At 36.1% G+C, this 13,468-nt stretch overlaps 2 protein-coding genes across 2 annotated transcripts; one reads left to right on the top strand and one right to left on the bottom strand.

Annotated features, from left to right (window-relative positions):
- Positions 1-363: 363 nt before the first annotated feature.
- LOC116118964 (NADPH-dependent alkenal/one oxidoreductase, chloroplastic-like) lies at positions 364-3,231 on the bottom strand. The gene is made up of 4 exons (XM_031404926.1): positions 2,797-3,231; positions 2,107-2,430; positions 1,147-1,306; positions 364-687 (listed from the first exon to the last, which is right to left on the bottom strand). Exons 1-4 carry the CDS (start codon positions 3,190-3,192, stop codon positions 422-424), a joined length of 1,146 nt encoding a protein of 381 aa, XP_031260786.1. The 5' UTR covers positions 3,193-3,231; the 3' UTR covers positions 364-421.
- A 495-nt stretch (positions 3,232-3,726) lies between these two features.
- LOC116119022 (50S ribosomal protein L19, chloroplastic-like) lies at positions 3,727-6,677 on the top strand. Its single transcript, XM_031404979.1, has 6 exons — positions 3,727-3,803; positions 3,886-4,049; positions 4,389-4,607; positions 4,697-4,783; positions 4,904-5,037; positions 6,334-6,677. The coding sequence occupies exons 2-6, from the start codon at positions 3,903-3,905 to the stop codon at positions 6,434-6,436; spliced, it is 690 nt and encodes a 229-aa protein (XP_031260839.1). The 5' UTR covers positions 3,727-3,803; positions 3,886-3,902; the 3' UTR covers positions 6,437-6,677.
- The last annotated feature ends 6,791 nt before the right edge of the window (positions 6,678-13,468 follow it).

Genomic DNA, 13,468 nt, shown 5'->3' with positions numbered 1-13,468 from the left:
GTAGTATTATTCTTAGCAGAAAGCAAGTTTTACTCTCGGTCATTTGTAAATGCAACAAACTGAAGAGCAAACCACATAATTCCAAACTTCTACATCCTTCAAGATTTTATCTGAAGAAGCTGATGGCTGATTTGTGGGAACCATAGACCTTTCTCCAAAAAACTGATGGTTGATTCCTTTCTAATTTCCTAGAACATGAAGCTTACAGTAATTTTTTATTCCTTAGCGTTTTGTTCTTAGAGTAGCAATCATTTACAAAAGGTAACTGGTAAGTATTGCCCATAGTAAAGAAGGAAGATAATGATCAATAATGAACCGCATATATCTACTACATAGTTATCCTTAATTGTGGATATCTGGTGTTCTGATTATGGAAATTATACATTACAAAATGGCTTCTCTGTTTTTTCTTTTACAATTTTTATGGAATTGGGTATATAACTACCTTTCCAGTAGCTCTGTTCGTTTCAATGTAAGAGAAAGCCTCAACAACCTGGCTAAAAGGGAACGGGCCCTTGGGGTCTACTACAGGCTTTACCTTTCCACTCTCCAGATATGGATTTAATTTTTTCAGAACAGCTCCATTTGAAGTGACTACAAATCTGAAACCAGGAGGTGTTACAGCACCGGTTAGTGCCACCACAGCGCCCCCTTCTTTAACTACCTTTACTGCTCGATCACATTGCCCTGTCATTTTTTAAAAAAAAAAAGAAAATATTTAATCAACTGGCTGCAGCAACAAAACCTTAAGGAAATACAGTGTGCAACGAAATTAAATCTGATGCAGTATAATAGAGAGTACGAAGAAATTTGGCGCATGATTTAAGTTGATGTCTTTCAAATAAGATAATAGGTGAGCTCTACTCTAGCAATGGGAACATTCTAACTGGTTCAACTCTATTCGCTTTATTCAATTTTCACATTTTTGAAATATGGTAGCATGACTTTCTTTTTGTTCATTCTTTGAGTACTTATAAGCTTCCTTCTCATATTTGTTATATTGTTTACAGTCTCATGACCAAGCTAGTTATCAGACAACCAGAGAGAATAAGGGGCAAACTCAAAACTCAAATACTTTGAGGATCTCTTGCCAATGGAAGTAAAGCTATTGCTCACAAGAAACAAGCAATTAGTGAAAATTCTTACCAATTGCATCATAGACTACATCAAATTTTTCTGGCAAATCTTCAATATTTTCTTTAGTGTAGTCAATAGCCAAATCAGCACCCAAGCTCTTCAAAAGTTCCAAGTTTCTGGTTCCGGAAGTTGCTGCAACTATTGAAGCACCAAATACTTGTTTTGCTAGCTGCACCCAGAAAAAATAGTTGAATAAAGTGTATATTACATATAGGACATATGTTTCATGTTGCATTAAAAAGTTTTGAAGACTAATAATGCTTCACAGCTCATTTAAAGTAAGTGACATCAATTTTATTTCAATGCCCAGTGTACTAAAAGTTTCATCATCATTTACGGATACAATATGTCCATCTTTTTATTAAATTCTGAGGTACAATTGGATGTGGAACATCATAGTGAGCTATGACTTATCTGTTAGGTTTACACACAAGACTTTGGACATCACGATTGTAATGCCTTTAAACTTTAACCTGCTGTCTTTGAATTTCACTAACAACCAGGAGAAAGTTAATCTAGGAAGCGTGAAGGCAAGCCAGAGACAGAATCAAAACTTGTGAATAACTACCATAGACAGGGAATGTTGATAGATGAACTTACCAACTGAACCCAAACCCATCTGAGAAATTAATATGCAGCAGCACAGACAGCAATAGATGATTAATGAACTTATCCATGAATTAACAAATAACGATAAGTTACGCTTGAAGGGATAATATGGAGACATTATCATGGATAAAATGATAGAGACTGTTCATTCTTTATTTACAGCAAATGCATATTGAAATAACAAATCATCTAATCAAAGAATGTTGTAGTAACAGAAATGAAAAGGCATCTTAAAACGTAATCTCTGATATTTATTGATGCAAATGAGTAAATTTGTCAATTGGTCAGGAATTTTTTTTTCAAGTATTTCAATTATGATCTCATAGTATAAGCCAATAAATATTTCATCAACCAGTTTACCTGAATCACCAAGCTTCCAACACCACCAGAACCATTCAAAACAAGAATAGATTTACCAGCAGAGAACCCAGTTCTTTCTAGACCCTCATAGGCTGTCTCAATAGCAAGAGGAAGGCCAGCAGCCTGAACAAAATCCAAATTTTTTGGTTTCAAAGCCAATAAATTTTCTTCAACTGCAGTGTACTCTGCGAAGGAGCCGAACTGTTTCGGCTCTTCCAATGCTTTCTCATTTATGTCCCCATACACCTCATCTCCCTCCTTAAATTCCTTCACTTGACTGCCAACCTTTACCACCACACCGGCAACATCATACCCTGGAACAGTCTATAAAAAAACCAAATTAAAGAAGAACTGTTTAGTTTATAGCTAACTATAAGAAACTGAAACCAACTGATATCATTCATATTAGCAAACAAAATACCAATATATTACAACCAACAACAGTAACAACACAATGTTATAGCAATTGTATCTAATAAACATTTAACATTACATAACAACTCAAACATACCCAGGAGATAACAATAATCATAATAATAATAAACAACCATCCACTACTCTGTATACAACTACAACACAACCAAAGAAAAAGACCGAAGTCTCAAGCTTTATATTGGTATGCCTGTTTCTAATTACTTAAAAAAAATAATAATAATAATAATAATAATTGCAAATGAAATATTAACATACCGGGAGAGGAGAATCGGTAGCCTTGAACTTGCCCTGTCTTCGCTTAGCATCAACAGGATTAAGAGCGGCAGCAACAACCTTGATCAACACCTGATCTTCCTTCACTTGAGGCACTGAAACTTTCTCATCAAATTTCAATACATCGACTCCTCCATATTCTCCATACACCCACGCTTTCATTTCACTAGGTACACTACCCACCTTTGTGGCCTCAGTGGATGCAGAAGCAGCTTGTGAATTTGCTTTAACTCTTAGAGATAGGTAAGACAATGACGCTCCTTTAAGGTTGACTAAGTTTTTCCTTCTTCTGTTTTCCGGGAAAGCGAGGGAAAATCTCTGAGAAAGTGAGTGGAAGCTTGTGAATTTAGAAGGTGCTGATGCTAGAATGGTTTCCATGCGTTCTAACTATTGTTTCTGCAACAGCTTATCTCTTTCTTTATGCAGTTATGCTATCTCCCTCTTGTTTTTCAACTTTATATTTTCTCGCGCCACGTGTCACAACTAATAATCAGTTATCAAAAAGCAGTCACTCAGTTCACTGTCACTTTTGAAGCAGCAGCCACGTGTTCGACTAAAATGAAAACTTATCTATTACTAAAAAAGCCAAGTGTAGAGTGAGGATCAATTCCATAAATTAAAGATCGACGGTTTTTATTGAATGCTAACTCGTTTTTTTCATATACATTCAATTTCTGATAACCGAAAAATGCATTCATTAGAGAATTGATAGAGTTTTAGATACATTATAATTAAGATATTTAAATATTAATTTTGTTTAAAATAGAGTTTACTTTGGAAATTGGAGTTGTACAATATTAAAAATCAATTCCATGGGCCGGGCTGTTGTACGCAAAGCCCATGAAAACCCGATGTAGAATGGGGTAATTTTAGTTCTCCAAAATTTGGTCTTAAAGTTAAACCCCAATTTTCGATTCGAGGGTTTTTGATCTGTAAGAGAAAAGAGCATCTTCACTCGGAGCGAAGCTCTTACTATAAGCAAATCAATTGTTTGTTAAATACTATTGTTTTTAATTCCTCAATTTTTCTTAGGAACCAAACAGAGTATAACTTTTTTCATCTTAAATACAGCCTCAGTGTTTGGGAAAATGCAGTCTTTTCGTGGGAGTATCCGGTTGGTTCAAAGGCATTACTTTACCGCGAAAACTTCTTCACTTGCAAAAGGATTCATTTCGTCCAAATCTACAGGTTATCCATTCGAGCGATTGCCTCACGAGTTCGCTTCTCGCTCTGAGGTTGCATTTCTTAGCTAATTTTTTTCCTTTTTTGCTTTATTTTCATTTAAATTTATGCTTGTTGAAAGAGAAATTCATATTTCCACCCAGAATTATGTGTTAGAAGTATAGCTTAGATTTGTAAATAAGCCATATATGATGTTTTAAAATGAGTCCTCTATTACAACCCAACTGTGTATGGTTTAGTGAATTTTGTTTTGGTAAAGAATGTTGGCTTACGATTTGTAGTTTTTTATGCGCTTCTGTATATTTTGAAATTGAGTTGGACCTTGTTGAATTAAGGTATATGTTTATTATGGATATAAAAGAGTTTGTATGACACTAGTTAAGTTTCTCCAGCAGGTAAAATTTTGCTCCCAAACTGAGTCATTGACATCAGTCAACTATTATGGTAGAAGTACTGGGGCGGGTATGTTTCAACCTTTTGCTAGTAGATGCATTACAACAATGGGAAATTCTGTTGCATCAGCTTCGCAAGATTCTTCTGCTGCTGTATCTGATGTAGCTCCCCGCATTAAATTCAAGAGGCTTGATAAAACTGCTAGGCACATAATGCAGGCACATATCTTTTCATTGCAACGGCTGATTTAAATAAGATTACATTTTGTGCTCTTCATTAACTATCCCGTTGATGTTATACTTGGCAGATTTTAGATAAGGAAGCAGTGGAGGATGTGAAGGGACAGAGAGAGATACCAGATATAAGGCCTGGTTATATTGTGCAACTTAAAGTGGTACCATATGTTTCATTGCTGAAATATTTCTTGTTGATTTAGGAGAGTGAGAGAGGAAGGTGGGAGTTTTATTGAAGGATTCAAGTTAAATTGTTCTGTTATAATTCTTGGTGTGAACAGGAAGTCCCTGAGAATAAGAGACGTGTTTCGATCTTAAAGGGTATTGTTATAGCAAGGCGAAATGCTGGTCTAAATACTACATTTAGATTAAGGAGGCTGGTAGCAGGGGTTGGAGTTGAAAATCTCTTCCTGCTGTAAGTAGAATTATTTTCTTTGTCATATAATCAAATTTTGTTTTCTCAGTATATTTATATCTTAGATTTGCTGCTCTAAATTGGAAGAGAAGTGTGTTCTCTCTCTTGTGGTTGGCTTGGAAACTGTTTGTAGTAAAATTGTCTCAATATCATGTTATTTTCATGGTATGATTTTATATATTCCTAATTATTAAGTATACATTTACATGCCCAGAACTAATTAGGAACTGTTTGGATATTTCAAATGTGTATGGTCATAAAAGATTTCGAGGAACAAATTAGCATCAATCTGCCTGAAATGCAAGCAAAAATAATGTCTCACATTATTGATATTCTTTTGAAACTGTATGCTGTGATTTTTTTGGAAGACAAATTTTTTGTGTTAGTCTGGTAATAAGTGAATCTGTAAGGCATATGATTTAAAGTTGTCATGCACATAGGCTTGATTGAATTCACCTATGGATAAACCAAAAACTGAATATTTATGAGGGTTAATTCTTTTTCTTTCTAGCTATTTCTATCTGAACTTCCATGGGCTTATATGGTATGGTTACACTTTATTGAAATTTATTTCTTCCCATACACTTTGATGGAACTCATATTCTAGTCCATGGATTCATATTTTACCAGTTGGAATGTCAAATCTTATAATATGTGACTATAACAAGTACATGCTGACCCAAGTATGTTAATACCACCTATTAATTAAGTAATGGTACTACATATAAACAATGTATATGAACTAGATGTGATAATTAATGGAAGATTCAAATAACATAGCCAAGTTAATAATTGAGGAAGAATGATGTGGGTAGAAGTGTTTGTATATGTGTCATTGCTCTTAATTAAGACGCCGTTAGACCCCTTGATTTACTAAGCAGAAGATAGTTAGCTTGCATATTTAGAAAAATGGAAATCGAAGTCAATGCAAAAGAGATCATGTTTACCACATCTGCCCTGGCTTTGAAAAAAGCTGTTGAGTATATATTTGTAATGCATCAACATGAGATATTATTTACTTGAAAAGAAATTTTTTTCTTCATTACTTCTGTCTGATGTTGAATTGTATGTGAAGCTGAATGTGATAACAACATGAGCCTCAAATTGGTATTTAACTTTAAATGTAGCAATTGGTTAAGATACTGCAGTAAATTTACTATTATTTAATTTCTTGTCCTATTTTTGAGTATCTGTGGAGTTGGTTCCAATTTTAAGTGTAGGTTGTGTGGAGTTGGGACCGTTGGTATTATATTGGAATGACGCCCTCAGACCAAATAATTTGGTGTTGGATGACAGGTACTCGCCCAACATAAAGGAGATAAAAGTGTTGGACAAGAAGAATGTGAGAAGAGCCAAGCTTTACTATCTGAGGGACAGGATGAATCCTCTTAAGAAGTAGTAGGAAGCTTTACTGCTAGCTCTTTGAGAAAGATGGTGGGTCTGTATTGCCTTTGTGACAAACATCTTGAACTATTGCTGTATCCATTTTTCCCTTTTTGTTACTTAGGGGAAAAATTTAGGACTTCCGTTTATTGGAAGAGGTGAGGGTTTCTACCAAATAGGGGAAAATTTAACATGTGCAATGTGTTAGGGGCAAGATTTTAATAAGTCTTTTATCTTTCAAGGGAAAATTTAAGATGAGAAATTTAATTTTCGGATTTTTGGAATTTTTTTCATGTCATGGTCAAAAGTTAACGTTGTATTTGTTAAATTCAAAGCAAATGGGGAAAAGTGAATATCTATAATCTACAACTTGACATTCAAGTAGAAAATTATATTATTATGGAGCATTTAGTTTGGTGTTTACTCTTTTCCTGGTTTTGGTTAATGTTTTATGTATAGACATGGTCAAACTATTCATGCATGACTGTCATAGTGTGGTTTTATTTTGTGTGATCTGCTGCTCAGTCTTCATACTTATTAGTGTTTAAACACTAATCGTTATTGGTATAGATCACAATGTAACAACAAAGCATTTCCATGTGTGCATGTCAAACTATGAACTAATTGAGCATTGCAACTATAAATGATGAATTCTGGTTTATTCAGTAATCTTTTGTGATTTGGATATTCTTTTATTTCGATAAATTTTGAAGTCATGTATCTTGATGTGCTCCGTGACCGGGTTATCCAATATTGTGAGTCAAATACTTGCATTTCCATGCAAAATAAGGAAAATTACAAGATTATACTTGTATAAAGTATAAACATCCACTACATCTTTTATAATCTTTCATGTCCGTTACAACAACGGTAATAAAAATGCATATAAACACTACAATATCCCTCTTTTAAAATCTTCTAATTTCTTCACTTTCTACTGTTAAGCTTCAATCTTAATTGCTGTTGACATTGACAACTAGTGGAGCTTGTAGTTCTTAACTTTCATTTTGGTTGTTTCATCTTTGGTTTGATCTAGAGCTGTCTTTTAACAAAAGAATTTATGGATTTATTTCTCTCATATAGCACCCAAAATTTGTAATACCCACAGAAATTCAATGGATAATAGAAATATAGCTTGTGTGGATTTAGATTTGAATTAGAAATTCTAATATATAAGTGACAATATCTGTTACAAAATTTTATAATACCTCTTGAAGAGGTTAGCTACCATTATAATGGCTATAATTTCCTCTTCGTTGACAGCAAGTTGCTTGTGCGTAACTTGAAACTGTAAAAGTTGAATTTGATGAATGTAAAAGAGATGTGACAAAGATGGTGGAAAACCTTCTGGAGAACACCTTGGAGGAAAAAGTGGAACACTCTCGTGAAAAACTGGATCACCTAAAAAGGTCCAATAAGAAAGCTAAATGCAATGCAGAGACCCATGGAGGTACTTCAGGGACCAATTTGGACCCGATGTTAGAAAAATCTGTGGAACATGGAGGGGTTTCTTCTTCGAATATGGATATGAGTCTGGAATCACCAATTGAGCCAAGAGAACTCTTGACGACATAAGGTAGAATGTTATCTCGTTTAAAGATCTTCTGATTGGGAGGATTGACTAGCGGTCACCATTGGATGATGATGATTTAGATGACTTGTTTGATGAACATCCGTTTCAATCAGATGAGGAGGACAGCGATGAAGAAGATGACTTGGAGGAGGATGAGAACTGCCATGCGATTCATGTATCGAAGATCGATAGAGTAGAAATGTGCGCTCCATGGCACATAACTTTGATTGTTAAGCTTATGGGGAAAAGACTATGAATGAATTTCCTATGTTCAAGACTCCAAGAACTATGGGATGTGCAGGGCCATTTCGAGTTTATAAATTTGGAAAATGATTTCTTCATAACCAGATTCTCTAATTCATCCAATTATGCTCATGCTCTTCATGATGGTCCATGGTTAATAGTGGACCACTATTTGGTGGTACAGAGATGGCATCAAGATTTCGATCCTTTTGATGAAGAGTTTAGTTAAATTTGTTGTTTAGGTTACCCATTGAGTATTACAACAAGAAATTTCTCTAGAAAGTTGGTGATCATTTGGGTAAAACGCTTAAAGTTGATGTTCATGCACTAAGGGAATTAGAGGATATAGGTGGTTTGTCGGTAGAGCGTGCAAAGTTCGCCAGGATTTGCATAGAAATAGACCTACGAAGGAAACTCCTTTCGAAATTCAAACTTAGGGGCAAAACTAAGCCCATTGATTATGAGGGGTTGCACTTTGTCTATTTTAGCTGTGGGAGATATGAGCATGCAGCATAGAAAGGAATTATGTCCAAGCAATGCTCAAAATGATAAAACCCGGTCTAAAGGTAGTCATCAACCTGCTGAAGAATCTCCTTGAAGGAAAACCAAGCTTTAATGGCAACCCAAAGACTTTGATGTTGGGGAAGAAGTATTCAGTCCATGGATGCTTGTTTGGAAAAGATTATGCAGAAGAGGTAGTCCAAGTAAGGTTTCCTTGAGTTTCAAGGGTAGGGATGACACTAACAAAGTGGGTGACAGACAAGTGGATGGAAAAGTCAAGTTAATGCTGCAAATGTCTCACGTTTTTCAGCGTTGGCAAGGTTGATTAAGGAAGAAGAACACAATCCCGAGGTGGCAACTGATGTGTAGGCTACGCCACAACAAAATGGCGACTTCCCCAAAACTTTTGCTAAGGTGGATAAGCCAAAACATGAGGCCGCTTCTGGAAGCAAAGGTAACAAAAAAGAAAATAACAATCCCATCTCATTAAAAGACCAGTGCATGGTAGCGGAACGTTACACAAACGAGTGACCCGATAGGACTTCTAGCCAATACAGGCCCAAAATCCCGAGCCGACTAAAGTTACTACAACTATTTCACAAAGACCAGAGCCCATGTCTTTGGACTCACTCTAGGGCCCAGTGAACCTTGTTCCCATTAATGAAGTTATTAAACTCCTAAGGCTCACCTCACCAGCCTAGCATGACAAGGCATGTGGAAGTGAAGACCTTAGATCCAGCAAGCCACTTGAAAAGTATGGATCAATGAACCCAGAGATTGCTAGGTCTATGAAGCCATCTGTTCAGAAGGAAATCCACATGGAAATGGATAACCAAGGCTGTTGATGCCTTTAACCCTCTTTTTAGTGTTTTTATGAATTGTTTAGCATGGAACTGTAGAGGGGCAGGAGCGTAAGCCTTTTCCCCTTTAATGAGAGATATTATTGCCACTCATCACATAGGTTTGGTTGGTTTGTTTGAAACAAGAATAAATGGGCACAAGGCAAACAAGGTGGTTGACAAAATCGGTCTTCCCAATTCCACATGTGTGGATGTCATTAACTTCTCTGGAGGTATTTGGTTAATATGGAATGAGCAAGATTTTATGGTTGATGTTTTAATTAAAAATAAATACTTCTTTCATTCTATAGTCAAAACAGTAAGCATTAATCAGTAGTGGATGCTAACTGTTGTGTACACAAGTCCTAGACCAACTAAAAGAGAGAGTATTTGGCAAGGCATCTCGAGGGCAGGACATAACATATCCATACCTTGACTGATTATGGAGGATTTCAACTCTTATCTCACCCTAAATGAGAAATATGGAGGTGGCTCATATAATTGGTGACATATACGACTGTTCTCTGATTGTTTCAAAACTTATAGCTTATGGACCTTGGCTTCAAAAGACCGACGTTTACTTGGGAGCGACAAGGTGTGATTGGATAGTTGTCTTTCTAATGCATAATAGAGTTTTGTTTTTAATGATGCCACAAATCTTCTTTTGATCAAATTTTATGGGAATAATTCTATGAGTATAGGAGATAGGCCCTTTCGTTTTATGGCAGTGTGGTTAATGCATGATTCTTTTGTTCCTCTGCTAAATGATAGCTAAGAAGGTAATGATTGGCTCTCGGCTTCTAAGAACTTCATTAACAAAGCGATAGAGTTGAATAAAAAGTGACATGGTATCAAAAGGCAAGATGCAAGTGGTTAATGTACGAGGATAAAAATAGTAAATACTTTCACACTTGCATTGTAACTTGACGAAAAAGAAACTATGTGGATTGTTGAAAGATGAAGTTGGAGTGTGGACTTCCGACCTAGTTAAACTCAAAAGCCATGCCCTTGACTACTTCTAAAAAGTTGTATAGTGAAGCAAATGATGTGCTCCCTAGTTTCCCTCTGAAAGGTGCTTTTCCACCTTAACTCTTAAAAATCTCAATGAAGTCCAAGAACCTTTGGCTAATGAAGAGATCAAGCAAGCAGTTTTCTCTATGGGCCCTCTAAAGGCACCCGGCCTCAATGGGTTACATGTTATTTTTGTTCAAAGTTAGTGGAACATAATGGGTAAGACCATTTTGCAATTGATAAAGAACCAAGTAAAGTAGCTAAGATAAATCAAACGGTGTTAGTCATAATCCCAAAAACAGATAATCTTGAGGAGATAAAACAATTCCAGACCTATATCTCTTTGCAATGTTATGTATAAAATTTTGTCTAAAGTTCTTATTGCTAGACTGAAGAAGCACCTGGACTAGCTCATCTCCCCTAACCAATTTAGCTTCGTCCCAGGAAGACACAACACAGATAATGTGGTGATTGCTTAAGAAATTATCCACTCTATGAGAGCCAAGAAAAGGAAAAAATGATAGATGACAATAAAGTTGACTTAGAGAAAGCATATGATCGTATCAATTAGGGTTTTCTAAAAGACACTTTGAATGAGTTAGGGTTGAATCCTCATTTTGTTGACTTGATCATGAACTATGTTTCAACATGCGGCTTCTATGCAGGTGCTTTGGAATAGAAGTGCCACAAAGACTTTTAAACCCTCGAGGGCTATACGTCAAAGAGACCCTTTGTCTCCATACCTCTTTGTTCTTTGTGTACAAAGATTGGCACATTGTATCAAGTTTGCTATGTCAAACAAGAAGTAGAACCCGATTAAGCTTAGAAAATGAGGCCCTACCATCTCTCACTTATTATTTGCAGAGGCTTCTATGGAGCAAGCCAGGACTATTTTGGATTGTTTAAATCTCTTTTGTGTTTATTCTGACTAGAAACTCAACAAACAAAAGACGGGAACTTTTTCCTCCAAAAATGTCAATCATTGTAAGTCCAAGCAAATTAATGAGGAATTAGGTTTTTCAATCATTTGTGACTTGGGGAAGTACCTGAGAGTTCCACTACACTGTGGAAGAGTGAAGGAACGGTCTTGTTCTCATGTGTTAACACGAGTTCATACCCGGTTGAGTGCTTGAAAGTCAAAAACTCTTTCCTTTGCAAATAGGCTCACCTTGACTCAATCTATTCTTAATGCCTTGCCATCCTTTTCTACGCAATCAGTTGCATTGCCTCTTGACCTCTATGATGATTTGGAAAATTTAAGTAATGGTTTCCTATGGGGCAGTGATGGCAATCAAAGAAAACTACACCTAGTGGGTTGGGAAACAGTCTACAAGGCAAAGGATGATGGTGGTCTCAGGCTAAGGAATCTATGCTAAAATAATTTTGCATACATGATGAAATTAGGCTTTGGTCTAATTTCAATGCAGGTTAAACTATGAGTTAGAGTAATAAAAACCAAGTATGGTTATGGAGAGCAAAAAACACCTAAGGTAGTTTAAAAAGCTTGTGAATCTAACTTTTGGGAAGGCATCAACAAGAACTGGAAATATGTGTTGGAGGGTGCCAAATGGATGGTGAACAATGGGAATAGTGTCAAATTTTGGACCTATTCCTAGGTTCCAAAGTTCGAAAAGCTTGAAGACCTTGCCCAATGGGAAATTCCAATTGATGACAAAGACAAAATATGGTTGACTTTGTTAATCATCAAGGGGACTAGGATTGGAATGTTATCAGCCACTTTCTACCTAACAACGTTAGTCAAGCAATCATGAACATGCCCCTACCCTGTGAGGTGTAGGGAGAAGATCAAATCACTTGGCTTCATTCAAGTGTAGGCTCTTTTACTGTCAAGTCTGCCTAGAAGGCTTACAAGCTCCAACAGTGATGCAGATGGTTTTTGGAAGAAGATATGGAAATTGAGAAAATTGTTAAAATTAAAACGTTTATTTGGTTGCTAACTAATAATAAGCTGCTCACGAATGAAAACAAGCGAAGGAGAGGCTTAACTGACTCGAACACGTGTCCAAAGTGTAATAAGGAGTCAAAATCAAATCTACATATGGCTAGGTATTGCACTACTGCTAAGGAGGTTTGGTATAGACTGGTTAAACCGTGTTTTTGGACCAGATTCTTTTCCCTACCTGTTAAGGACTAGATTGAGTTCTACTTGACAAGGAATTTAGGCCATAAGGATAACTTATACTGAAACTGAGCTTTGGGTTTGGTGTGTGGTTATTGTGGCTAGATAGAAACACCTTTGTTTTTTAATATGAACATGCATTTGGGGGGGACATTACTATGAGGGGGCGTTTGGTTGGGGGTTATGTGGGATTACTGAGGTTATGTCATCTTATATTACTTGATTACCACGTTTGGTTGTTAAGTAATATGAGATTCCGGTAATCTTCAAATACCAATAGTAGTTATTATTAGTAATATTGGAGGTAATCTGATAACCTCAATTTTCTTAGATATTGTAAGATTATCAAGGTAATCTTATTTTTGTTATAATTATATTTCTTATTAATAAAATTTTATGACAATATTATCCTTATTTTTAAATTTATTTACATGAATCTGACTTTTACTATTTTACCCCAATTAATTAACTTTTTGGACAAAATTACTTTGAAATCAAAACAAATTGCAGCTTACCCAAGCCACCATCCCCACCCACCTGTTGCCAGCCAAACCACCACCGGTCGCCACGTGAAGTCACTGGAGATCGCCTGGAATAGTCGTGAGTAGCCGAGAGACACCGAGAGGCTCTGCTATGGCCTTTTTTGAACATATTGATGGCTGAAAGGGCCATATCGGCGTAGATCTGGCCAGAAATGGCCAAATCCATTCTGGCCAACAGCCATGGATCTAGCCATTAACG

Source organism: Pistacia vera, unplaced genomic scaffold (assembly GCF_008641045.1).
Source record: "Pistacia vera cultivar Batoury unplaced genomic scaffold, PisVer_v2 Contig1246, whole genome shotgun sequence".
In the NCBI taxonomy this organism is placed as follows: Eukaryota; Viridiplantae; Streptophyta; class Magnoliopsida; order Sapindales; family Anacardiaceae; genus Pistacia; species Pistacia vera.
The sequence above is the reverse complement of the archived record's forward strand: the minus strand, read 5'-3'. Positions and strand labels throughout refer to the sequence as shown.